Source organism: Lycorma delicatula, chromosome 1 (assembly GCF_047948215.1).
Source record: "Lycorma delicatula isolate Av1 chromosome 1, ASM4794821v1, whole genome shotgun sequence".
Taxonomy (NCBI): Eukaryota; Metazoa; Arthropoda; class Insecta; order Hemiptera; family Fulgoridae; genus Lycorma; species Lycorma delicatula.
Genome location: NC_134455.1, coordinates 81,876,522 through 81,904,320, shown reverse-complemented (window position 1 = coordinate 81,904,320; position 27,799 = coordinate 81,876,522). Strand labels below are relative to the sequence as shown.

Below are 27,799 nucleotides of genomic sequence, written 5' to 3'. Positions count from 1 at the left end.
TAACTTATTTTCTGTATTTCTTTTTAATATTTTAAACCATTTAGTTCATCTGAATTAAACTGACAATTCTAACAGCTACTGTCACAACTGGTCAAAGTAAAAAGATCATATGATTCTCCCATAACCTAGCAAATTATATTATGGTTAACTTTCTTTATTTTTACCCAAGAATATTTATGTCATTAAATAATTACTACAATACTTATAAAGGACTCTGTAAGGGCTGAAAAAAATTCTCATATACATTTCCATTTGATATGAACTGAAAATCTCAATATTTTTAGTCTGTTAAGTATTGTCTTTATAATAATATATCTTACTTCTTTTTTATTTCTCAGAGGAAATTCCAGTTCCTCTGGAAAATTTCACAAGTAGCACACACCAGAGAACAACATTTTTTTGTCTTGCTGGGATACTGTCAGTTCTTCAGTCCTTTATCAGTATCAAAATAAATAAGATTTTTCAAGTCATATTGGTTGGTCATAACAAGAAAATTTTATACATAGTAAATGTCTGTTGTTTAATTGGATGTACATTAATTTGTGTGCAGATTCAATCAGTGAAATTATTCTATATTTTCCATTTCTTTTTCTTCTATCAAATTTTTTCTTTAATTTTAATTAAAGAAAAAATTTGACTTTTCTTTTTCTTGAGCTAAAAATGTCATGGACTTCAGTTGTAAAACGAGATCTGTTCAGAAAATAACCAATCTTTTTTATTTACCCAACAACAGATACTTAGTGATGTGCGGTTGGCAGTATTGTGTTCTGCATAACCTCTCTGTAATCACATGTTCTTGGATTGTTGATATCTCATTTAGTTTTTGAGTTATTGTTGTTTGAGTAAAATACATTTAGTGAAAAATACACATTACAAAAATCGCTATTAACAAATAGCGATTTTTGTAATGTGTGATTTTTTGATGATTGACTTTTGCCTCAATGTCATAGCTGTAAACCCAGCTTTTGTCTCCCATTACGATCCTTTGCATGGATGTTTTATAATCATCGGCTTGTTCAAGGATTTGCCGGCAATTGTCCGTCCACTCTATGTTTTTTCTGCTGTTAGGTCATGAAACAAACAATCTTTGCTGCAATTCGATGCATGTTTAATTTTTCAGTCAACGTGTCATGGCATGATCCAATCGAGATGCTAACCCTTTCTGCAAGTTCTCTGACAGTCAATCGACGACTTGCGTGCACCATATCATTAATTTTCTGAACGTGTGTGTCATCAGTTGAAGTCAAAGGCCTTCTTGGTTGAGGGTCATCTTCAATTGACTGGCAACTACTTTTAAATCGTTAAAACCATTCGCAGCATTGTGTACAACGCAGAGCATCATCTCTGTAAGCTTGTTTCAAAACCTGAAAAGTTTCTGTGAAAGTTTTCCCCAGTTTCACACAAAATTTTACATTGTATCATTGCTCCCAAAAAAACACATTACAATAATCGCTACTAACACTTAAAACACATTGCAATGAAATAACAGAAACACAATAACAAAATGACATATCAACAATCCAAGAACATATGGTTATAGAGGTTATGCGGAACACACGTGTGCTGCCAACCACACGTCACTAAATATCTGTTGGTATATAATTAAAAAAGTAGTTAATTTTTGAAAAGACCTTGTACATAATCTTTTTTTCAATTAATCTTTTTCTCACTGATTTTTCAAAGAGGAAATCTAGTTTGAAAATAATTGCATACAAGTTTCACAAAAAAAGAAAAGCTAATGATGTTAAGAGAGTACAGGTTTCAATATAGAACTTATGCTTAATACTATAAGATAAGATATTCTTCAGAAACATAACACAAACCTCCAATCTATCTTTCTCTTCTTTTATAGCTTGAATTTGATTTATTTTCTCCATTACTTCTCTTTCACTAGCCTTAATTTGTTGCACCATTTCATTATAACTTTCCTCAGGAATGCAGATGCCTTCCTTATTCTTGCATGCTTTTACAAGTTTACGCAATCTTTCAAGTTCATCAGAATATTCCTAAAATAATATATTAATTATTTTTATAAAAAAGATCAAGTAATACTAATAAAAAACTTTTACCTTTCTTTTACCAGTTTTACCTAATAGAACTGACTGCAGATTAGATAGATAGATGACTTAGTTAAAGCAAAATTAAACATATGCATAAAGAAAACTAATACTATCAGTAATACTACCAAAACATAATTTATTCTATAATGAATAATGCTTGTTACCCAATTTTATTTTAATTAAAATTTACATCGTAATACCATTGTTTAAACATATTATATAACATTAATTTACAATTTTTAAATAAATGCTAATCATTAATGTAATCTTCTTAATAATATATATTTTTTTTATTTTAAGTTTATGATAAGATTTTTATTTGATAATATTAAATACTTTTTAATGTTCTTATTCCACTATTACATCATAAATACCGGATCCTAAGTTATGATGAATTTATTTTCTAACTCTATACTTTTCCTTTTTTACAAAATGTATAATTTTGTAAAAATTAAATAACCTCAGTTTAGGAAGATACTGTTTTGATAAGAGTGCTTGCTTTTTTACTTCTCTAAAAGTGTTGGTGAAATAAAGTAAACAGATCTGAAAAAAAAAGTTTTAAGCAAATGAAACATTTATAGGTTTAGTTTTAGGCGCAAGTAAAACTTGTGTCCAAAACTATCAAATTTAAATTTAAGAGAGTATTACAAACTGATGATGAAATACAAATAGCTTCAGTATTAAAATGTTCTGACTCTAAGATAATTAAATGATGATGTATCGAGAGACCTAAATAAAAAACACAACTTTATTTTAAGCAGATTTGAAGAAGCTGTACACCAAGGGAAATAAATAAACAGGGCACAGATTGATTTGGATAACTGAAAATAATAGTAGTTTCAAAAGGTGTCATAAGATTATAGCATAATCCTTGATTATGAATCTTGATCCTTGATATTAATCAAATGTGTTTAGATTAAATATTAGAAAAGTGACTAGCTATTGTGCAGTTTTTTTATATACAAAAGATTTCTATAAAGGATATTCTTGTTCAAGATAACTCATAATTTGTCTAAGATCAACATATGTCCCATTCAAATCGGAATAGAGCTAACAGTATGCGTGTGGAGGGACAATTCTAACTTTTCAGTGAGTAACTATAGACAGCATAGCCATTTTAATAAGTTGTTCTCATAGTTTAGCAAATATAATGCGTGACTTTCAAAAATCATGATTTACAGGCCCACTGAATCAATTTTTTAAAAGTATGATCACAATAAGTGTACAGACAACTATCTGAAGAACACAAAAATGGTCTAATGAGGCTATGCTTTCAACATCTCTTTCAATACAAAAAGAAGGAGAGTATATGTTTTATAGAATTTTCACTGGACATGAATCACGAGTGCATAACTAACAGCTCAAAATAAAGTGATTCAACAGAGTGGAAACATCCTTCTTCACCTTATGCCAGAAATTAAAGGTTATAATGATATTTTAAAGGAATACTGCCAGCTTATTTCCAGAAGCAACAAACAATATGAATGTTGCATCATCTATGAAGTTTTGTTGGTGCTTCAAGCTGCAATATCAAGAAATAGTCTAGGCCAAAGAAAACTGATCATAGCTGAGGAGTGCGTGACAATACCAGTTCATGTACATCTTGATTAATGCAGAAGAGAAAAAAAATTGCAAGTCAACTTCTTCAATATCTTATCATCTGTGAAGCAACATTCACTAATATGTCCTCTAAAAACTTAATTAGGTCTGTCAGTATACAACTTTGTGGATAATAGATGTTAAACATATACGGCCAATAAGATATATGGATGTGTATATGGCCGAGACAGCAACTCAAAAGGTTCAAGCAGAAAGTTTAAATCATCAAATGTAAATGGACATTGTGTCCATTTACACATTCCATTGTGACATTTGTGTCAGAAAATAAAAATGGTTTACAAGTAACTTTTCCTTTTAAATTGGTATGAGAAATTCATGAAATTGAAGAAATGTCATTATACATCAATTCTGGTAAAATAATGTCAATCAAAAGTTAGTTATTTTTTTAATAACAAAAGTTCTAATAACTTCAATAATGTTCTGCGTAAACAGCTATACATCAATATAATTTAGTAGTTATTAATTGTTAAACATACCTTTATTAAAGCTCTCTGAGTTTGCTTTTGATTCATCTCTGGTTTATTCAGAATTTTTTTAGCTCTACTTGCATAATTCAAAGTACTAAGGGTTTCTTCATAATTAATTGAAGCTGGTGAGACAGTTGCTATGATTGTAGTTTTCGTCCGGCCACCTAAAGAATCTTGTAACAATCTTGTCAACTTTGACTCCCTAACAAGCAAAGAAATATAAATTTTCATTTTCATTTCATTATCCTTTTTTATAGATTTAGTTGAATAAAAGTTATAAACAATACATCATACAATTAAAATGAGATTCTTCCTACGACCTTAATTACAAACCTTATAAATTACAAAGAATAAGTAAATTTATTGATATTTGGCCAAGGGAGTAATTAATAATTATTTAACTTGTTTTTAATTTAGTACTGATACAATTTATAAGTGTATTATATCAGTGTAAATGTGTATTTTATTATTTATCATGTTAGAATGTATTTTTTTTTGCTTTCCTTTCAGTAAATTAATAAATATTTTTAACAATATTTTCTTTTTGATATGCTTGTGCACCCTATTTAGTGTTATCAAGCCCCAAAGCTTGACAAACATTGATGTAATGTAAGAAAATTATTTGATAAAAGGAATATATTTACCTGTATGGCACATGACTTTTTCGATCAACAAGAGCTGTAATAACTCTTCCAAGTGTTAAAAGTGACTGATTTATACTTCCTGCCTCACGTGCATGTTTATCAACTGAGCCTGACCGACCAATATTCTCACTACCTGCTAAATCTACCAGATTTAATTTTCCTGTCTTGAAAAGTTCTTCTTCACCAACCATCTCTCTCATGTGTAGTGATATAGAAAATATTGTATGTGACCGACTGAAACAAAAACAAAAAAAAACTTATACATGTGCACAATGTACCTAGAAGAGAAGTAGGAAATGCTAATCTATAAGTTAATTAGCAAACTAATCCACAGTATTTGGGTACTGTAATAAATTTATTACAAACAAAACATTACTCAAACCAGCATTATGTTAATGATAATGCATAAATAAAAAACGAAGTAAATAAAAAATTGCACATTACTGTATTAATAAGCATCTAGTAAAAATCCATTACAGTAAACTCAATATTTAAAACATTATCAAATGCAATAAACTTTGAAATATGAATGTGTATAAATATTAATGTAACTGAGCACTATCACAATATCCTGTTCATTGCACAAGAACCAGAAAAAATTAGGGAAAACAAACTTATTTTATTCCATTATTTCTCCAATTTATTATTTTCCTCAAATATTCTGAAGATAAGCAATTTTTCAGCATATATTAAGGAAGTTATCAATGATCTATAATCAGTTCGGCCTATTCTTGAAAAAAACTACACTTCTAAAGTAGATTAAGGCTCTTAACTCTGATGGTGATGTTCAGGGTCCCTATATGGGTAAATTGTCCTTTCTCCATGTTCTACCTCTTTTCCCCTGATCTGTTCTTCCTCTATTTTATTTTCAGTTCATGTAAGTTTGTCCAAGCTAAGAATACCAGCAATTGTACAGCCAGTATATCTTTGCTAAGTCCCAACTGAGAGGATTTCCTGTGAATTATAAAGGGACTCCATTTTCTGCCTGGATGCTGTAAAATAAGCCAAATGGTTAGTGACAATCAGATAAGACATATTTGGTCTTAACCCCCATCTATTACAAATCTGTATCTATGATAATTTATGTGAATAACAAATTTTATGAATAAGATTATATTATAGAGGAATAAAGCTTCGATCACATTCATGATACAATTGTATCATGATAAAATTGTATGACTCTCAAGAGTTTAACTCAACAATTTATAGTTCAGACAGATATTTACAACCTCACAATCCCAGGGATGAACAAAAGAACTTTATCTTTAACAGCTTTTCTTATTATTTCCTCATTAATATCTGAATAAATCAGTTGCAGTGTGTATCTGAAACTAGCTGATCAATACAGACACACTATTCAGTAATATGCTGCTCTTATCCTGGCTAAAGATAACTTGATTTTTGAGAAAATGGGTCGAGATGGATGCCTCCCATCTGAAAAGGATCTTGAAGCACTTCTTTGAATGAGAATGCCCCCCCCCCTTTTCGCTATACACCTTTTCCCACTTACCCATGATCATTTTCTCCCTGGTTGTATGGTGTGAATTTTAACACATTACTAGGTCATTTATTTGCCTCACTTTCCAAAACTACGGTAGAACTGCTTGATCAATTTTCTTCATTTCTGGTTCATCAATTTTTTTGCAGTTACTTCCATTGTTAAAAGCTTTCATCTTTTTTCCTGTTTTTTCACTTCATGTCCATAGACAAACTAGGCATTTTAATTTTTGGAGATGTTAACTTAACATCTCCAAAAAAATACTCTAACTCGTGAACTATATTAGGTTTTTCATCCAATAACAAAAATTTCTGCTAACAAAAATTAGTAAAACAGTTTTTGATTTAATAATTAACAAAAATAATAGCTTCAAACAGTAACTCTGCAATCACTAAAACATAGAAGGATAACAGACATATGAAAAGAGACTCTTAAGCAGAACACTATTTAAACACAACTAATTGAAGAACTGCAATATCTTTCTTTACTGTGTGTGATAATTTTTCTTTATAAGATTTTCTTTTTATCTTTATCAAGGGACACTTTAAAAACGATTTTGAATTACTACTGTCATTTCAAAATATAATTAAAACATTAATACAATATCAGAGTAATCTGGGTAATTTACAATTTAAAATGTTACAATGTACTGTAATGAAAACAAACATGACTATACAGGATAATTACTCATAGAATACTCAGAATTGACGATACCTGTCCTATAGCATGACAGTTGCTTTTATTATTGTTAACAACATTCAACTGCTGCCACTCTGCTGCACATAAAAAAACTGATCCAATATTAACTGTAAACCATCCCTGCAATCCTATATCCCAACAAAGGAGAAGTAAATAAGAAAAGATGATCAGAAGACACCAGATGTAGAAATATACCAGCCATCCAACAGAAAGAATAAAGAGAGACCTGCACTTTCTACTGTGATGCCCCTCTTAAATCTAAAGACCTATGCACAGGTCTTTCTAAAGTTATGGTTGTAAATATTTACAACCAACCAACAAACATAGGAGTCAGGCAAAAATACAAAAAATGCAAGAGAAAGCCGTCCCACACAATGAACTCAGCCCACCCTAGACTGCTGGTATACAAAGAGGAAGAAGAAGAAGACAAAGAATCTCCAAAATTTAGATTTACTATCCTTTATCTTACAATTATCAGTTAGGTAACAGCCAATACTAGTCAGACACCCTTCATGGAATGAGTCGTGCAACTCCCCCCCCCCCGCCCCCCCCCACAAAGGGGACGCATTCCATCCACAGAGGAATATAGGACCGTTCCTACTAGACCAAAAGGCACAAGCACTGAAAGGCCTTCTGTGGATGGGCTAAAGAGGAACTGCATCATGACACCAATATTTTGCTTCTCTCTCAAAGAATAACCCAAAAAAATACTTCAAAACCTAATCCACAAAGGACCAGAATGCAATCCCAAACTACATCTGTCTTAAAAATAAAAACAAATATATAATCGCCATTAACATATTAAATACCTGCCAAATAATTATGAAGGCCCATCACCAAAGGACTGATGTCCAGGCTCTGCAATGAATAGGGGATAAAATATACTCTGATACCCTTGCATTCTGTACTGTTTTATTACTGTAACAAATTGTTAAAATGTCTTTATTATTACAGTTTTAATTGCTAATCTAACTTTTGTCCCATGAAAAAAAGTTACAAGAAAAAATAATCACCTGATGGTTAGGAAAATATCACAGATTTAGAGAATAGTGGAATTTTATCTGCAGTAATAAAAGAAATAAAATACAGTACTTAATACAGAAATGTGGAGGCAATAAATATTACTGGAAAACAAAGACTGCAGCTTTCAAACAGAGCTACAATAATAAGATTTCTCTTCTCTATATCTATGTATGAAATCATACAGCTAATGATCCAATCTAAAAAAAGGGGTTCCATTTTTGTTGTTTACTACATTATAACTTTATAAACTGGCTTAGCTGATTACATTCTTTTCTCATATAAACTCCAGAAGATAAGTTTTGAAGTGTTATAATTACAAAGTTTTATATTTTTTTTATTTATATTACATTTTTAATCAAACAACACACAGGTCTCCTCCTTTCTTATGTTACTTTGATATACTTTGTTACTTCAAATTTTAACGTCTTTTTGCCTATGTAAAGAGAGATATTTTCTTTTTCACTATTTAACTGCTTTATTAATTTTTGTTGCAAATTTATTAAATATTTTCATTAAAATCATTATTGTGATGACATAGTTAAACTATCTCACATTTTCATTTATATTTCACGCTTATCTTAATTTCCTTTTAAATGATATTTTATCACTAATAATGATAAAGCACATTAGATCAAACTGCTACCAATTGATTGTTAGAAGGAGAATTATTGAATAAAGTATTTGTCATTCGTGAGATGATTACTATAAAGCTTAATTTTTTTCCATTCTACATAAAGTACCGTTTCATAAAACAAAAGAAAATAAATTAGCAAAAAAAAAAATACAAAATAAGAAAATTACTACTTATCTTATAGTATAATGTTACCTAGACTGAGCATTAAGAAGTGTAGCAGCTGTTTGTCTTTTTGCCGATCCTTTTTCTAGTATTTTATAAACTTCATCTTTATTCTGTACAACTACTTCTTCAAGTCCACTTACTATTACTGATCCCTTTTTTGCCGTATCTTCAAACAATCTAGAAAAAAGTGATACTCAAAATCAAATAGTTTTTCTTTAGTGTTACTACCTCAGACATGTATATTTATTTTCATATTTCAAAATAAGATAAAATGAATTAAACAATAGATAAAAACTGTTCCTCTTTTATCTTCCAGCAAGTGTGGCTATGGAGCATGCTGTAAAACAATTTACATTCAAACATAAGTTTCTTAGAAGATTACTACCAGTTATATATAAAGTGAGGAAATAGAAGTAATATAAGAACTCAACATGGCAAACCATACTTATAGATATATTAATTTTATAATTACATAATAAATGATAATAGTGAAAATATTTCCTTTCCCATTTCTAAGTATGAAATTCAGCGACAAAAATTCAGTTTTGAACAATAAACTATATATATATATTTAAAAGAGCCTATGATTGTATACACCGACCATCCATGCTGAATATTCTGAGAAACCTGGGCCTTCACCCTAAACTCGTAAACATGATAAAATTAACTTTAACCAATACCCAGTCCAGAGTGAAATTCAGAGGTGAACTCTCTCAACCCTTCTACATAAAAACTGGATTGAGGCAAGGAGACGGCCTCTCACCACTCCTTTTTAACTGCGCCCTCGAATTTGTCATGAGAAAATGGTATGAAATAAATCCCAAAAATATAAAAATGGGTACTAAGAAAAATTCCATCACACTAAATTGCCTAGGATTTGCAGATGACCTCGCTCTTTTAGCAAATAATATTCAAGAAGCCAAAACACAAATCATGAGCCTTCAAAACCTAGCACAAAAGATAGGGCTTCATATCTCTTTCGAAAAAACTGAACTAAGGGCCATAGATCCTCTGGTAATAGAGCACATTACGGTAAACAATCAGAAAATTAAAATAGTAAAACAATTTAAATATCTAGGGGAAATAATAACTTATAATTTAAATGAAAAAGTGACATGGTAAAACAGGACAAATAAAATTATTAAATCCCAAAAATTAACTTGGTCAACATATAACAAAAAATGCCTTTCTGCTAAAACAAAACTTAAACATTATAAAACTGTAGTACAGCTAGTAGTCACCTACGGAAGCGAGACCCTTTTCAAAATCACTCAGAAAAACCGAATTGAAAAAATTCTGAAAATAGAGATAGAGAGGAGAATTGTCAGAACGTGTATCAATAAAAAACACCAAAAAGAAGGCCAATAGTGGATTGTGCCAAATGAGGTGGTGTATCGAGAAATAGAGCCTGTTACTGATACTATGCGGAAAAAAAGAATCTCTTTCTTTGGTCATCTCATAAGGACACCGGAAACAAGACTGTCAAGAAATATCATTGAAAAGCTTTGGTTCCAAAAGCTAGAAGTAGGATGGATCAAAGAAATTAGAGAAGATATGAAAGAATTGGGAATTTCCCTGATTGACCTACAGAATAAAACTGGAAAAATTACAAAGCTAAAAGACAAAAGCATTAGATTTAAACAAAAGACAGACAAACGACAAAATACAACGAAGAGGGTGTTTACGGATGAAGAAAAGAAAGCAAGATCTGAACAGATGAAGAAATACTGGGCAGCTCGGAAAAGTAAAATAACACGCTTTTCTCAGAAAAGATCCAGCTAAAATTGACTTAAGTGGTCCCATGTTGGCCATTAAAGCATAATAATAATATATATATATATATAAATAAATAAATAATTAAAATTTATCGGGTTGTCTCCATGGAGGATATAAACTGGGATAGAGTGGGAAAATATGTGTGTCAAAATTTAAAAGGTACAGTAAACGAACATTGTTTTTATACCATTGTAAATTGGTATAAATAAAACTTTTTTTTTAAACCAGAATACTATGAAAATGTGCTATTTGAAAAGAATTACTATTATTATAAACTCTTTTGTTTATTTCAAAATATCGGCTCTGCTTGAAACATTACTGCAGAAGAACATAATAAGATTTTCTGATCTATAAAACTGGCTGACATTCACTTATAAATGTTAAAAAATGATTGTAAAAAATGCATTAAATGAGCAATTTTTATAAATTAATTGAACAGTTTAAATCAAACAGATCAAGTGTGAGCGATTTTCATTGAAACAGAAAACTGGTGTACCAGAACAAACGCAATACAATATTACACAAGAAAATATATTTCAATAATTATTAAATAGTCAAATACAGATGCACAGCCTTAAGAAACAAGATATTCCATAGCATCATCGTATTGTTTCCAAGAATATCTTGGATATTAGCTCCTAATTTAAATTTATGACCCAATACTGCATAACACACACAGAATCTACAAGAATGTGGTGTATCTTTAGTTGGCAATTATAGCAAACACAAACAGATGCATTTGTCTGATTCCTTAGGTGTCAGATGTGTGAAATTAGTATGCCCTTCTCTATAGTTATTCTGGATTGAAGAGCTCCATGGCAGTACAGTATCCTTGATTTATCAAAGTTTATTATCTACTGTAGTAATCCAGACACCTCCCTTGAATAATGTATTTAACATTAGTAATAAAATCAGTAGCACTAACACGAGTGGTGAAAGATGGTTGGCTACATGCATCTTTAGCAGCAGAATCCGCACATTCATTACCTGGGATTCCCACATGACTAGCGATCCAACAGAAGCTCACTTATGAGTTGTGATGGTTCAACTCAGCGATTGCATTATGCATTTTGGTGACAGTAGGATATTTAGAATACAAATCTTCTGAAGCCTGGAATGCACTACACGAATCACTATAAATAAGGATGTGATGGTATTTTGGGTTAATGATATTCAAAACCTTATTGAAGGCATTGCAGTTCAGCATTGTAAACACTTGTAATATCAGGTAGACCAAACATATGACCCATCTGTGTATAATACTGCATCTGGGGTTGTCTTGGGATAGAAATTGAATTTTCTGCTCAATAAGTGAACTGTGGAAGAAAACTATGCTATGATAAGATTTTAATTTTGTGACTGTATAAAACTGGCTGAAATTCACTTTGGGATGTTAAAACAGTGTGATAAAAAGTGCATACCTATGCACATTTTTGTAATTGGATTAAACAGCTAAAACTGAAGAAATGTGTCACTGATTTTCATCATATGGAAAGAATTAGTTATAACTTCCAGTGGAAGATCAGAGGAAGTCTTTGTATAATCACATTAATGATCTTATTCACTAGAACAGACATATAAAAATTTGGGAAATTGCTGAAATTTGTAGTGGGAATATTGGCACTGTCTTATTTCATTTTCCATGATATGCTGAATTACTGGAAATTGTCTTCAAGATGGGTTCAGGCAGTTTGACAAAAAATCACAAACTCCTGAATTCACATTTGCGCTACTTAAATATCAGTTTTAAGTTGAAGGTAAATCATTATCTTGAGCCAGAATCCAAATAAAGTTTGGAATGGAAACAGCTGAGTTCACCTACCAGATAAAAATTTGAAACCTTCATCTTAGCTGGTAAAGCAGTGCCATCGGTGGTGTTTTGGGATTATAAAGGCTAAATTAATTGTGATTATTTGGACATCATTTACAATCAATTTCATTGATTGTACATGAGTCCTCATCTCACACAAACAATTTTTTTTTGTTTGGTCCTCTCAAAGACATTTACATGGCAACAATGAGTGTCAAGAATGGCTTAGATTATACAGTTGAACAATTCTTTACTAGTGGAATAAGAGCATACAGAAAGATGGGGCAAGTGTCTAAATGTAGCAGGGGATTATGTTGAAAATCAGTTTTTATTGTTGAATAATTATTGTTTCTATTTGTCTCTTTAATTATTGAATGACCCTCTGATGGCTCTTATCTGGAGATAATTATTTCTACAGTGATATCACCAGCTTGAGCTTATTACTTTTTTTTTTACATTATTTTACATCAACTATAATAGAATATGAGAAATATTTGCTGCATTACTAAAATTTGCTATTACAGCCATTTATCTGTAAAAATATAAAATAAATAATTTTCTGTTGTAGAATATAAACCTAAATTAAAATGAATTTTAATTAGTAGCAAATTTACAAACAAATTGGGTATGTTCATGTGCCCAGAAATACACTTACAATATAACCAAAACCAATTTGTATGTTGCAATACAAATCATTTCTTGCATTTTATTTTTTACTTTTTTCTGCTAGATTTTTAAATTGTTTTATTATTTCCAAACAAGTTTTTTTCATAATTTTATTTTAATGTACAAAATTTATTATTTATTACACTCTATTCACACAAAAGGAGAAACACAATTTTAAGATCTAATCTTAGAAATTACTGGACGAGAAAAATTGACTTTTATACCACATTAAAATGTTTAATCTATTTTACTTTATTCCTGAGTTTCAATTGATTTAAAGAAAATCCATTACTATAGTAAAACTTTTTAGCATTTTTAACAATTACTTCTTTGTAATGATAGCCCAAAAGAATATTAAAAATATTCTTAAAAACAATATATAAATTGATAAAATATAAACCATATATATATATATAATATATATATATATATATATATATATATATATATATATATATATATATATTATATATAGAATAAACAATATATAAATAAATATATTAAAAAACAATCTCTAGCAATATTATCCCTCACATACATCATTTTTACCACATGATGAAAAGCTGAAACAGTACTGTTCAACATTTCTTGATAACATGTTGTATTGCTGATTTAAGAAAGAAAGTGAGAACACTAAAAGAGAGAAAATTAATTTCTACTTGGGTAGAAGTCATTTAATGTTTTTTTTTTTTTCAATTAGCAGCAGCAGCAATGTTCAGCAAACGTTTATGCTGCACATACTGTAATCAATATTTCTTCTGTTTGTGGTTCATTATTATTCTTATTTAACAGTAATTAGATAGGTTTTCTTTTTTTTTAATCTAGTTATTCAAATAAATTTCATCAATTATCACTGGAATACTCAACATACAGAATATAATGATTTATTATTTTCTACAGTTATACATCTACACAAAATATAGTTTATCATTTTGCAACAAAGAAAAAAACTTTTAAATGTATATAATCAAATAAAATAATCCTATTGCACAATAATAAAAAACAACAATAATTACTTTAGTTTTGTGTTGTCATCAGGTGATGAAAGTAAATCAATCAATTCTTCATTATAGAGTTCTAAAAATGATACCCTAACAGTGAAATTTAGCTCTGCTAGGCGCAATTCATCAAACAACTGACTGAGGCAACGAGGAATTATGCCGCAATCTGGATCCTGTAACCATTAAGAATATAACAGATGACAATAAAATCTGTCAAGGTAATATTATGAAATTAATTTAACAAATATAATTATATAATAATGTATAACTAGATATCTGTGAAAGATGTTAAAAAAAAAAAACAGAATTGGCAGCAATTAACCTTATTACATATTTGTCATTTCATTTAATTTCAATAATGACAATTCATATTTTCTACATAAAAAAGAATTTTACATCATAATTAATGGTATAATTATTTAAAAGCTAAAAGAAATATCATTAATGTTAAATTTTTTAGAAATCCAACAACTTAATAAATGTTTTTAGTAACGAGAATACAGGAAAATATTAATTTGATCAGCGGGGTCAATCCATTTGAAGTGACCCAAGAGTGGTGGCTTGACCAATTCAAAAAAAATTGAAACTTACCCACTTATTACATGTCTCAGGACCTTAAAACTATATTTTTTAAATTTTTTATTTAAGTAGTTTACCTGTGGCAGCCATTTTTGTTATGGAGTGCACAACTATTTTTGTGATTGTAAGGGTTTATGGGAAAAATCATAACTAAAAAACTACTGGTTCTGGAAGGATGAAACAAAAAACAATTTATTCATACTTTCTCAAGGTAAAAAACTGGTCCAGTGGTTTATTTACCTATCACTACTTTCTATGAAAAAATTACCAATTAAGTTGAACATGAAAAATGGTGAAACTTCACTTTTGGTAATTTTTTTTAAGAGGCAGGGATGGCATACACAGCTGGAATTATTTTTTTATATGTAGGTATATGTTAATAGTTTCATCATTATGAATTTTTGAAACTATTTTTTTTTTTTTAAATTCAAATTCTGGCTTCTAACAACTTTGATAAGGCTGATGATAAAAATCTCAAATTTGCACAACTTGCAGTGTATTTGTAGATCTTAATGACAAATAAAAAAGTTTCTTGTGTATTGTACTAATAAAAGTTATATAACCTCTCAAAAATCATGAAAAACCTGTTTAAAGTGATACAATTTTGACTCGCAAAATAAGTGCTCCAAGGGGGTTTCTGTCTTCTTGGCACTTTAATATTTTTATACTTATTACTATAGTTGAAATAAACTTGTTTGAATCATTCAACTGCAGTGTTCATGTTATAACAGGCGCTTGAAGTCATTTCAAGTCATCAGGAAAATTCATATTGCAACATGCTCATTTATACTTGTTGCATCATCATTTAAGCTTTGCAGTTACAGACTGGTCAGTCTGAAATTAGTCAATGACCTACTCGCATTTTTACAGTGTCTCAAATTTCATCCTGTGTTTCAAAGTGTTTATTAAATTTATAAGTTTTACTTAATATTATAATTCCAAATTTTAAAATTGCTTAAATTTTTACATTATTTTCAAGTAATTTCACATAAAACAATGGAAGAACAATGTTCCATAGGAATTTATGAGAATGAAAAGTGTCATATATAACAGTGTATGGTACAGTGCCAAAAAAACTCATTAAAATTTGTGAATTTAGTGATGAAAACAAACAACTTATTTTTTTACGTGTTAATTCAGATGTTACCAGTGTTTGTAAATATCATGAAAAAAATGTTTGTCAAAATTCAGTCACCTGTATGGGACAGTTCTGTTTTGACCCTTTTAGAACTCATAAAAAACAGTTAAGAAAACTTAAGACATATAAAATTACAACAAGCTCTTAAAGAGCACATTTTCTAAATTTAAATTTAGCTCCTGAAAAGTCTCTTTGTGTTAACCGTTCGAAAGTTTTTTTTTTTTCAGCAGAACAAAGAACTATATGAATGCAAAGACCAGGAGCAATACATTGTCCCACATCACAATATTGAACAATTGGATGCTGCTTGTAGCATTTTGGGTGTACTACCTCCATCAAAATTGAAAAAATTAAGCACGGATTAAAGGCCATCAGCATTAAAATTTAAAATAAATAATGTATCTGAAAAATTAAAAAACAACCTTGAATTGTGTTTTGACTCAACAGTTTCTGAAGATTGAAATCCAGCTCAATCATCTTCACATGAATATGATGATCTTAAATTAAAACTAAAAGAAAAATGTGTTCTTGCTTCTAAAGAAGATAAGGTTAAAATTATCAGTTTACTTCCCCAGTTTTGAACCAGATCTAAAATAATATCACAATTCAATGTGTCTGAGCATTTGGTTAGACTTACTAGAGAATTAGTTAATGAGCAAGGCATTCTATTGCAATTAGGTAAAAGATATAAAACAAGAATTAGCAGACACAATTAAAAAAATTGTATTATTTTATGAAGATAACAATAATAGCAGGCTGTGTCCTGATAAAAAGGATTGTATTAGCACATGTGTTGATGGTGTCAAAATGCATAAGCAAAAGCACTTTGTTCTGATAAATTGAAATGAATTGTATATCTCCTTTAAAACTAAACACCCAGAGGAAAAAATTGAAGGATCAAAGTTCTGTGAACTTCGTCCAAAATGGTGTATCTTGGCTGGTGCATCCAGGACTCAGACAGTTTGTGTCGGCCACCACCACCAGAACATCAAACTCATGATTAATGGTCCCAAACTTAATGTTGATTATAAGGATTTAATAGACATCTTTGTTTGGACAAGGATAACTACAGCTGCATGATGAATGTGTGCACCAAATGTCCAGGTAAGCAGTCAGTGTTTGACGAGCTCAACTTTTCCGAAGAGTATGATGAGTTGAAGGGCAGAGATGTTTACTGTTCTTCAGAGTAGATAAGTTTTTCGAATCATTAGTGAAAAAATTGGAAAAACTGAAACTCACCATTTTATTGCTGTTTTTCAAAAAGAAAAAATCAGAATTAGGCGAAGAAGAATGTTAGGTGTTGGTAGACTACGCACAAAACTTTTCATTTCTTGTTCAAGATGAGATACAAAGCTTCCATTTGGTCAACAGCAAAGCCACAGTTCATATTTTTGTGTTCTATTTCAAGGAAAATGATGTATTACAACACAAAAGTATCTGAATTTTAAGTCATCACTTGAAGCACGATACAGTAACATTTTATTGCTTTCAAAAACATTTAACAGACCATATCAATATAATACATCAGAACACTAAAAAACTCATCTATTTTACTGCTGGTGCTCCAAGTAAGTATAAAAATAAAAAGAATTTTGCTAACTTGTGCAATCACAAAGAGACTTTGACCTTGAAGCCAAATGGCACACCTTTAGATCATGGGGTATTTCATTTTAATTCAACAAATGATCAGTGCATCAATATTTTTTTATTTTGATGATATTTGGTATATGAAAACTACCCACCTTGTAGTGGCCAACAAATATTTTTTTATATTTTTAAAAACTTTTTTTCTTGAGTAATAGACTATTTTCTAACTTGCCAACAAGTAAAAACAACCATTTTCGTCACTTTTTCCATGGGCTGTAGCATTCTTATTTTACATCGTACAGAGGGTCAAAAAGGGCTTTTGGAAAGAGTGGAACTTTCATAGTGTACTAAAAATTCATTTTGTTACACTACCAAATCTTGTAATGTTTACTGAAGTTACGTTTACAAATTGCTTTTTTTTAAATTTTGGGCCCAAAATAAATAATGAAGGACTTAAGGTAACAGACCTGTTTTTTATCTTTTAACTCTCAGGTACTAGTAGTACTTGTAAAAAAAAATTGGACTGTTACAGAGTGTCCTTCATTAAAAAAAAAAATGGCTGCCAAATCGTAAGATTTTGAAAATGTCTCATTTTTGGGGCCCAAACATCACATGTGGGGCAGGTGGCAAAAATCTGAAATTTTTAAAGCAGTAAGTACTTTTTATGTACTTTAAAACCATATAAAATTTTGTTACTCAAAAGGGTTGACAAATAATTAATCCAACAACTGCTAAAAACTCATTCCTTCTAACCGTAAACAACACATCCAAAAATACTAATGTATGTGTATTTTCTTAATTACAAAAATTACAACTAAACTCATTAGAATGAATAAACTGATAATTAATATATATTCAATTATAAAATGATAAATAGTCAATTACAGAATGATAAATAATAATATCAAAATGATACACAATTTAAATGCATTAACAAGTTATTCAATTCTCTTTTACCTTATTTTACCTCCTGCTAATGGAAGTTATGAATAAATCTTGCACTTTTTGATAACAAACTTAACTAACATAAGTTAGTGCTCTTGCAATTTTTTTATTGAGTAGAACTGATAAGTCCTCATTCATCTTTGGTGTAATGTTGTGTCCTCTTCCAATACTTGACAGAAAACGTTCTGAAGATGTGAGAATCTTTAAAATATTTTCCAGTTGAACTCTTGTTTGATTATTCCTCAATGATTTCTTGAATGAAGTACCAGGACCCTGCAGATGGAAACAGTGTATTCGATATTCCTCTTCATTTTTATGTATTTTGACTTCAATGACTTCGCCTAACCACCACTTGCCATCGTATACGCAGCAGACAATTTTTACATTTTTGCTTTGGTAAACCTATAAAGCAATCAGAACACTATATCCTTGTGTACTGATACTAACATAAATGTTTCTGATTCTGAGGCCACCTGGACTTTCAGAATACATTTCTGACTTATTGGAACATAACTGTGAAAGGTTCTTGTTTTTGGGACTGTTGTGATTATCTGATAATGACAACTGAGGTATTCTTCAGTCTCTCAAACATCTTTATTACAGCAGAAAATAGAAGGTTAACAATTTGATTGTTGACTAGTCTTTTAAAGGCTTGTTTTAGTCACAGTCCTTTTTACAGTTCCACCAATACAATCACGGTCCTTTTCCATGGTATAAGGCAAAAAAATGCCATTCAGCTGAATTTCAAAATCTTCTTGATGGTAGCACAAATTTATGAATTTTTTTTATACTAGGCTGAGGGGCCATCAGAAAAATAAAAAAAATTGTTTAACTTTAGATAACAGTGTTTTTACTTTATCTATAACTTGCTTTTGGAAGCAGAACGATGTAGTATTGTGCTTCAAGTACTCGCTAATTACACAGTAGCTTTGGCTTTGTAAGTTTCCTTTTTTTTTTTTAAATATATGAGAAATGGTTGTACTGTGGCATAGGTTTTTGACCAGTGGTATGACTGGACTTCATCCTTATAACAAAAGGAAAATTTTGAGAGAAGTCTCCCATTACAACACATTCACCCTCCAACAAGTTTTCCTTTCTAATGTTGAGAAAATTAGCTTGTTTCTTTACAAAAAAATGTATTTTTAAATTATTTACATTTTCAGTAAGTTTATCTAAATACTCTTGAAGTGGAAGAATTTGAGTAGTTAGTTCACAACGGTCAATAGAAACCCACTGTTTGAAGATAATTTCAGAATCAGAATCATCCCAGTTCTCTTACAGTAAAGCCTTCATTAGTGCCTGGACATTTTTCACACAGTGACAGCTTGCACGTTTCATTTTCTGTATCACATACCGTGGTTGAAAGGAGAATTTTATAATCAAATTTATAAATATGATAGTGTCAGAACACAAAATTTAGATCTTAATTCAGCATATTTTGAAAAACCAATTTTTAAATTATGTTTTTCTTTGAAGGCTTTGTACAATTTAAGTTGCATAAGATAAGCCTTTTTTGAATATTAATTTTCTTCCCGCCAGCTTGTCATACAGAGACACAATCCTTCTTGCCTGGCATCATTCGGCTGTGCTCATTATTCTGCTGAAAATCTTGCAGACATTTAATAAAATTTTCATCAATTACGTGACTGGGTTTCTTTTCAGATTTGTGACAAAATTCCACTTGTTTTAACTAATTGTTTGGATTGACAGGCTAAATACTGATTAACACTAAACTCATTTTGAACTTTTTGAATACTCCAGCTGCTTGGTAATAAACTTGAAATATTAATTTTTTCCTGTGTTGATGTAACTGTTTTCATTTTATCCTTTATTTTAATGATTAATTCTTCGTATTCCCTACCTAAATCAGCATAATTTTGTGGTACTAAACTGCTTCTTCTGTAGAAATATTTAAATCAAAGGAATCATTTAATACTGGTAACCGACTGCTATTTTTGAAACTTTTTTTTTCAAATTGGTTCCTTTGCGCTGCTCGATAATTTTTCAACTTTAATGGAGAAATGCCAAGTGCTGAACAAGCTTTATTGACAGATTTGACTATTAACACATTGTGATTCAAATATATCTTGACATTCCAGTTCACTTTGTGTCTGGGGTTTTTGTATTTTGCTTAAGCATTTTGTACACAAAGCTCTGCCTGGCATTAATTTTAAATTTGGGTTGCTTGTTGAAAGTGTCAAAGATATTTCTCGAAGAGATTTCTTAACCGGTTTAGTGTTGACAGCTAAACGGGTCAGAGCAACTTTTCCCATCAATATAAAAATATTTATCAAAATATTCAGTTTTATAGATTTTTTTTTAGTACATCTACTTCTTAAAGATATTAATGTTATTTGCTGTTCAGTAACTCTAAATATCGTACAATACTGAAGATCTATTCTAAGTCAATTTGTGATATACTGTTTCAGTGTAAATGCCAACTCAACACTCCATAATCTATTTTTATAAAATGCAAGGGTTCTTACAATAATAATACAGTTAGTGTAAATTATAAAACTACAAATTTCACCTCACTTTGTCTTATCCTAGTTTCTCTACAGCTAAAATAAAAATTTCTCTAATCAATAAAATTAAAAATAAAAGATACTGCATAAAAGAGAAGTTTACTGCTAATAAAATTACTTTATAAACAAGTGTACATTACCTAACCACAGTATTAACACTAGCAACAATACAACATATCACATTGAAATCAAAACGGTGACTGAGCCTTCTACAATTTTTACATTCAGAATTACGCAAACATTCATGTCTATTTACTTCTGTGTTTAAACATGAGTTTGGATGTACGAGTCATACTTTAAGTAAAAAACTATCTAGAATATAAGCTACAATATAGACATATCAAAATATTTTGTATAGTAGGCCTACATTATTATCTAAAAAAATACATGGAGTGAATTTTTTGGATACATTGTTCACAGTTAGAAGGAACGATGTTTATAGTGGTATTGATGGTTTCATTGCTCATCAAGCCTTTTGAGTAACAAAATAGGTTTTATATGGTTTTAACGTAAATAAAAAGTACTGTTGTAAACATTTCAGATTTTTGCCACCTGTCCCACATGAGGTTTTTGGGCCCCAAAAACAAGACATTTTCAAAATCTTACTATTTGGCGGCCATTTTTTTTTAATGAAGGACACTCGGTAACAGTTATATTTTTTTAGAAGTACTACTAGTTCCTAAGAGTTAAAAGATAAAAAACAGGTCTGTTACCTTAAGCCCTTCATTATTTATTTTGGGCCCAAAATTTGAACAAAAAAAAAAAACAATTTGTAAACGTAACTTCAGTAAACATTACAAGATTTGGTAATGTAACAAAATGAATTTTGAGTACACTAACATGAAATTCTATCTTTACTCTTTCCAAAAATACCTTTTTGACCCTCTGTACGATGTAAAATAATGCTACAGCTCATTGAAAAAGTGACGAAAATGGGTATTTTTACCTGTTGGTGAGTTAGAAAATTGTCAATTACTCAAGAAAAATTTTTTTAAATATTAAAAAATATTTTTTGGCCACTACAATGTGGGTAGTTATCATATACCAAATATCACCACAATCAAAAATAGTGATGCAATAAAATTTTTGAAAATTTATTGAATTAAAATGGAGTAATACCCCTTTTTTGTGTATGACAGATCATTGGTACCAGTAGTAGATGATATTAACCTCAAATTTTTTTCACCTAGCTGGACGACATACATCATTTCAAAAATCTCAACTTGACAAAGTATGGGTACCAATCTGCAAAGTCCTGAGAAAGTTGACATCACAAGTGATGTCAACTAACTACAGTGACGGGTCATTCTCACACAATTTCAAGAGAAATATCAGAAGAGATATCATAGCTATTGGTTAACCACACTAAATAATAAACTTTCATTGCTACAAAAATTGGCTATTTCATTGAATAATAATTAAAATTTTGCTACAATTTATTTTTTCTTCTATAGTGTTTACAAAAGTAAACCAATATAAAAATAAAAATGAATTTTTGAAAAAAGATGTGGGCAACTCATTGAAATCTCAGTTTGGGTAAGTTTTACAAGCATTTTTGAATCAAAATTATATTAGGTTACTGGTATTGGTTAAGTTACAATTAAATTACGACCTATCATTTATAATTTAAAAAAAAAATACTTTAAAAATATTGAAAACGTCAACTTCAACTTAAGGGCTAAGTATAAAAAAATGTATATATGGCTAAGTAATGTATAGGGCTAAGTATATCAAAAATGTAAAGTGCAAAGAAGACAAAAAAACCCCCTTGGAAAATAAAGTTATAACCTTGGAGGTTATAACTTTTTTATTAGAACTACATACAAAAAACTTTTTTATTTGCCATAAAATTCCACAAAAACACTGCAAGTTGTGCAAATTTGAGATTTTTATCATCAGCCCTATCAGAGTTATTTGAAGCCAAAATTTGAATTTTTAAAAAAAAATTAGTTTCAAAAATTCATAAAAATCTAGGTGTATCTATATCCCCATTAATATTATTTATGGTAAGCCAATATAACAGTGTATGCCATCCCTGCCTCTTGAAAAAATTGCCAAAAGTGAAATATCACTGTTTCTCATGTTCAACTATATTGGTAATTTTCTCATAGAAAGAAGAGAGATAGAGAAATAAACCACTTGACCAAACCTTTACCTTGAGAAGATATGATTAAATTGCTTTTTGTTTCATCCCTCCAGGACCAACAGTTTTTTAGTTATAATTTTTTCCATAAACCCTTACAATCCCAAAAATAGGTGTGCACACCATAACAAAAATGACCACAAATATACTGCTTTAATACAAAATTTAAAAAAAAAAATTATTTTAAGGTCCTGAAACACGTAGGAAACAAGTGGGTAAGTTAAAATTTTTTTTTAATTGGTCCAGCAACAGCTTATGTTTTTTTTTGGACAATTCAATTGGATTGACCCAGGGATTTCTACTAAACTGAAGTCCCTAATTACCACAAAAACAAAAATATAAACTATCACAATGAAATGTTCAAACAAATGGAAATTAAAATCTCACTGAATTAAAATTGGATCAAAAAAATTAATTTTGTTTCAAGAAAACCAAACTTCAATATTTCATGAGAAAAAACATCAATGAAAAAAGATAGAGATAAAGGTAAAGTTATCAATATCTTCTAAAGTAGAAAGAAATTATGTTGAGAAAAAATATTACAACTGATAGTGAATAGGACTATATCTAAAGATCATACACAAATATTGAAAGAATATCGCCATAATTTAACCAACCAAAATTCAAAGAAATTTTATTGTTTAGCAGAAGCAATAATTTTTCAAGAAAACAACGGTTAATGGTAGTAACATTAAATTTATATGATATCAATTATTTCACCAAGTTTTTATTAAACAGTAATTAATGAAGATGCAAGGGTCGTTCAATAATTAAACAGACATGTAGAAAAATTATTTATTCAATGACATGAGAGATTAACATCTCATCTTCATCTGAATTCAACATAATCTATGTTACATTTATGGACTTTTACAATCTGTGAGCTTTCTTATTCTAGCAGTAAAGAACTGTTCACCTTAGTGTCTGAGCTATTCTTGAACCACATTGTTGCCAAACTTGGTGCCATGTAAAAACTGAGGATAAAAAAAATTTTATGGTGCGAGATCGAGACTGAAAGGTGAATAGAGCAACAACTCCCAACCCAACTTTTGAATAACTTGTCAGCAGTTTGGGGGTGTTATTATTCAGAAGAATTTTTAATTTTGAGAGAGAACCAGGATGTTCCCTTCTTACTGTGAGTTTGTTTATTTTCTAGCATGCCACAATAGCACTCACTACTTTCTGTACATGAAGTCCAAGTAATCACAATAAATTGAGCCTTTATAATCCCAAAACACCAACGGCACTGCTTTACCAGCTGAAATGAAGGTTTTGAATTTTTATCTGGTAGGTGAACTCAGCTGTTTCCGTTCCAAACTCTATTTGGATTCTGGTTCAAGATAATGATTTACCTTCGGCTAGAAACTGATATTTAAGTAGCGTAAATGTGAATTCAGGAGTCTGTGATTTTGTGTCAAACTGTCTCTGAACCCATCCTGAACACAATTTCCAGTAATTCAGCATATAATGGAAAAACAAATAAAACAGTGCCAGTATCACGCTACAAATTTCAGCAATTTCCCAAACTTTTATATGTCTGTCATAGTGAATAAGATCATTAATGTGATTATACAAAGACTTCCTCTGATCTTCCACTGGAAGTTATAACTAATTCTTTCCCTATGATGAAAATCAGTGACACATTTGTTCAGTTTTAGCTGTTTAATCCAATTACAAAAATTTGCATAGGTATGCACTTTTTATCACACTGTTTTAACATCCGAAAGTGAATTTCAGCCAGTTTTATACAGTCACAAAATTAAAATTTATCACAGCGTAGTTTTCTTCCACAGTACGCTCACTGAGAAAAAATATTTCAAAATGTTTGAAATTCTTTTCAAACAGCTGGTATTTTCTTACAGGGATGCCAATTTAATGTCAAACAGTTTCAATTTATTCTATTACGTATGCTTTTCCCCTGCTTCCATTTGTTTCTTATTACTGAACAACCCTTGTAAATAAATCAATATTCTCAAGGCAAGACCGGTCTTGTTATATAAAGGTGTACACTTCAAAGTTTAAAATGACTGTATATCAAAATTCTTTATTGCTTGAAAACTTTGATTCTCAAAAAGATAATGCTAATTTTTTTAAGCTGGTTTGTACAATCTTTTTTTAATAAAATAATTTTATTTTTCTTACTTAAATATATAAATATATATTCTCTCGCTTAAATAATACATACATATATATTTTATACATTACTTTAACCTTTCAATCCCTATGAACATACCACTACGTTGGTGCCCATGCCTGCATGGTGACGCACATGCCAGTATGTTGTGATTTTATTTACTATATCTGTACTATATCACTCAGTCCTCTGAGTACTGCGCAGCTGAAAGCAATGGAAAACTACAGCTGCTTTTTTTCCAAGAAAATGTGGCTCTCTGCATTTTCACATAGCAATAATGGAGGCGCCTTCCTTGGTAAAATATTCCGGAGGTAAAATAGTCCCCCGTTCGGATCTCCGGGTGGGGACTACTAAGGAAGGGGTCACCAGAAAATTAAAAAATAACATTCTACGAGTCGGAGCGTGGAATGTTAGAAGCTTGAAAAAGGTTGGTAGGCTAGAAAATTTAAAAAGGGAAATGGGTAGGACAAATGTGGATATAGTAGGAATTAGTGAGGTTCGGTGAGAAGAGGAAGGCGACTTTTGGTCAGGTGATTTTAGAGTAATTAACTCAGCGTCAAATAATGGGCAGGCAGGAGTAGGTTTCGTGATGAACAAGAAGATAGGGAGGAGAGTGGAGTATTTCAAAACGCATAGCGATAGAATCATTGTAATAAGGATAAAATCAAAACCTAAACCGACAACGATTGTTAACGTCTATATGCCTACAAGCGCCCATGATGATGATAAGGTAGAGTGTGTATACGAAGAGATTGATGAAGCAATTAAACACATAAAAGGAGATGAAAATTTAATAATAGTTGGAGATTGGAATGCAAGCATTGGAAAAGGCAAGGAAGGAAATATAGTGGGTGAATACGGGCTGGGCAAAAGGAATGAAAGAGGGGACCGACTTATAGAATTTTGCACGAAGTATAATTTAGTAATTGCCAACACCCAATTTAAAAATCATAATAGAAGAATATACACTTGGAAAAAGCCAGGCGATACTGGAAGGTATCAGATAGATTATATCATGGTTAAGCAAAGATTTAGAAATCAACTCGTTGACTGCAAAACTTACCCTGGAGCAGACATTGATAGCGACCATAATTTGGTGATAATGAAATGTAGATTGGGGTTTAAAAACCTGAAGAAAAGGTGTCAGATGAATCGGTGGAATTTAGAGAAGCTTGAGGAAGAGGAGGTAAAGAAGATTTTTGAGGAGGACATCGCAAGAGGTCTGAGTAAAAAAGATAAGGTAGAAAATGTAGAAGAAGAATGGGAGAATGTTAAAAAGGAAATTCTTAAATCAGCAGAAGCAAACTTAGGCGGAATAAAGAGAACCGGTAGAAAACCTTGGGTTTCAGACAATATATTGCAGCTGATGGATGAACGTAGAAAATATAAGAATGCTAGTGATGAAGAAAGTAAAAGGAACTATCGGAAATTAAGAAATGCTATAAACAGGAAGTGCAAACTGGTGAAAGAAGAGTGGATTAAAGAAAAGTGTTCAGAAGTGGAAAGAGAAATGAACATTGGTAAAATAGACGGAGCATACAGGAAAGTTAAGGAAAATTTTGGGGTACATAAATTAAAATCTAATAATGTGTTAAACAAAGATGGTACACCAATATATAATACGAAAGGTAAAGTCGATAGATGGGTGGAATATATTGAAGAGTTATACGGAGGAAATGAATTAGAAAATGGTGTTATAGAGGAAGAAGAGGAAGTTGAGGAGGATGAAATGGGAGAAACAATACTGAGATCTGAATTTAAGAGAGCATTAAAAGATTTAAATGGCAGAAAGGCTCCTGGAATAGACGGAATACCTGTCGAATTACTGCGCAGTGCAGGTAAGGAAGCGATTGATAGATTATACAAACTGGTGTGTAATATTTATGAAAATGGGGAATTTCCATCAGACTTCAAAAAAAGTGTTATAGTTATGATACCAAAGAAAGCAGGGGCAGAAAAATGTGAAGAATACAGAACAATTAGTTTAACTAGTCATGCATCAAAAATCTTAACTAGAATTTTATACAGAAGAATTGAGAGGAGAGTGGAAGAAGTGTTAGGAGAAGACCAATTTGGTTTCAGGAAAAGTATAGGGACAAGGGAAGCAATTTTAGGCCTCAGATTAATAGTAGAAGGAAGATTAAAGAAAAACAAACCAACATACTTGGCGTTTATAGACCTAGAAAAGGCTTTCGATAACGTAGACTGGAATAAAATGTTCAGCATTTTAAAAAAATTAGGGTTCAAATACAGAGATAGAAGAACAATTGCTAACATGTACAGGAACCAAACAGCAACAGTAACAATTGAAGAACATAAGAAAGAAGCCCTAATAAGAAAGGGAGTCCGACAAGGATGTTCCCTATCTCCGTTACTTTTACCATCTTTACATGGAACTAGCAGTTAATGATGTTAAAGAACAATTTAGATTCGGAGTAACAGTACAAGGTGAAAAGATAAAGATGCTACGATTTGCTGATGATATAGTAATTCTAGTCGAGAGTAAAAAGGATTTAGAAGAAACAATGAACGGCATAGATGAAGTCCTACGCAAGAACTATCGCATGAAAATAAACAAGAACAAAACAAAAGTAATGAAATGTAGTAGAAATAACAAAGATGGACCGCTGAATGTGAAAATAGGAGGAGAAAAGATTATGGAGGTAGAAGAATTTTGTTATTTGG

The 27,799-nt window shown here is 30.5% G+C and overlaps 1 protein-coding gene across 1 annotated transcript in view; it reads right to left on the bottom strand.

The window, feature by feature from the left end:
- The window catches only part of LOC142319619 (kinesin-like protein KIF11), a 91,119-nt gene that overhangs the window by 49,924 nt on the left and 13,396 nt on the right, over nt 1-27,799 (bottom strand). Inside the window, exons 5-9 of the mRNA XM_075357108.1 lie at nt 14,079-14,236; nt 8,838-8,987; nt 4,792-5,025; nt 4,157-4,349; nt 1,824-2,006 (exon numbers count right to left, since the gene is read on the bottom strand). Of these exons, the coding sequence (XP_075213223.1) occupies nt 1,824-2,006; nt 4,157-4,349; nt 4,792-5,025; nt 8,838-8,987; nt 14,079-14,236 (918 nt within the window). The remainder of the gene's footprint in view (nt 1-1,823; nt 2,007-4,156; nt 4,350-4,791; nt 5,026-8,837; nt 8,988-14,078; nt 14,237-27,799) is intronic.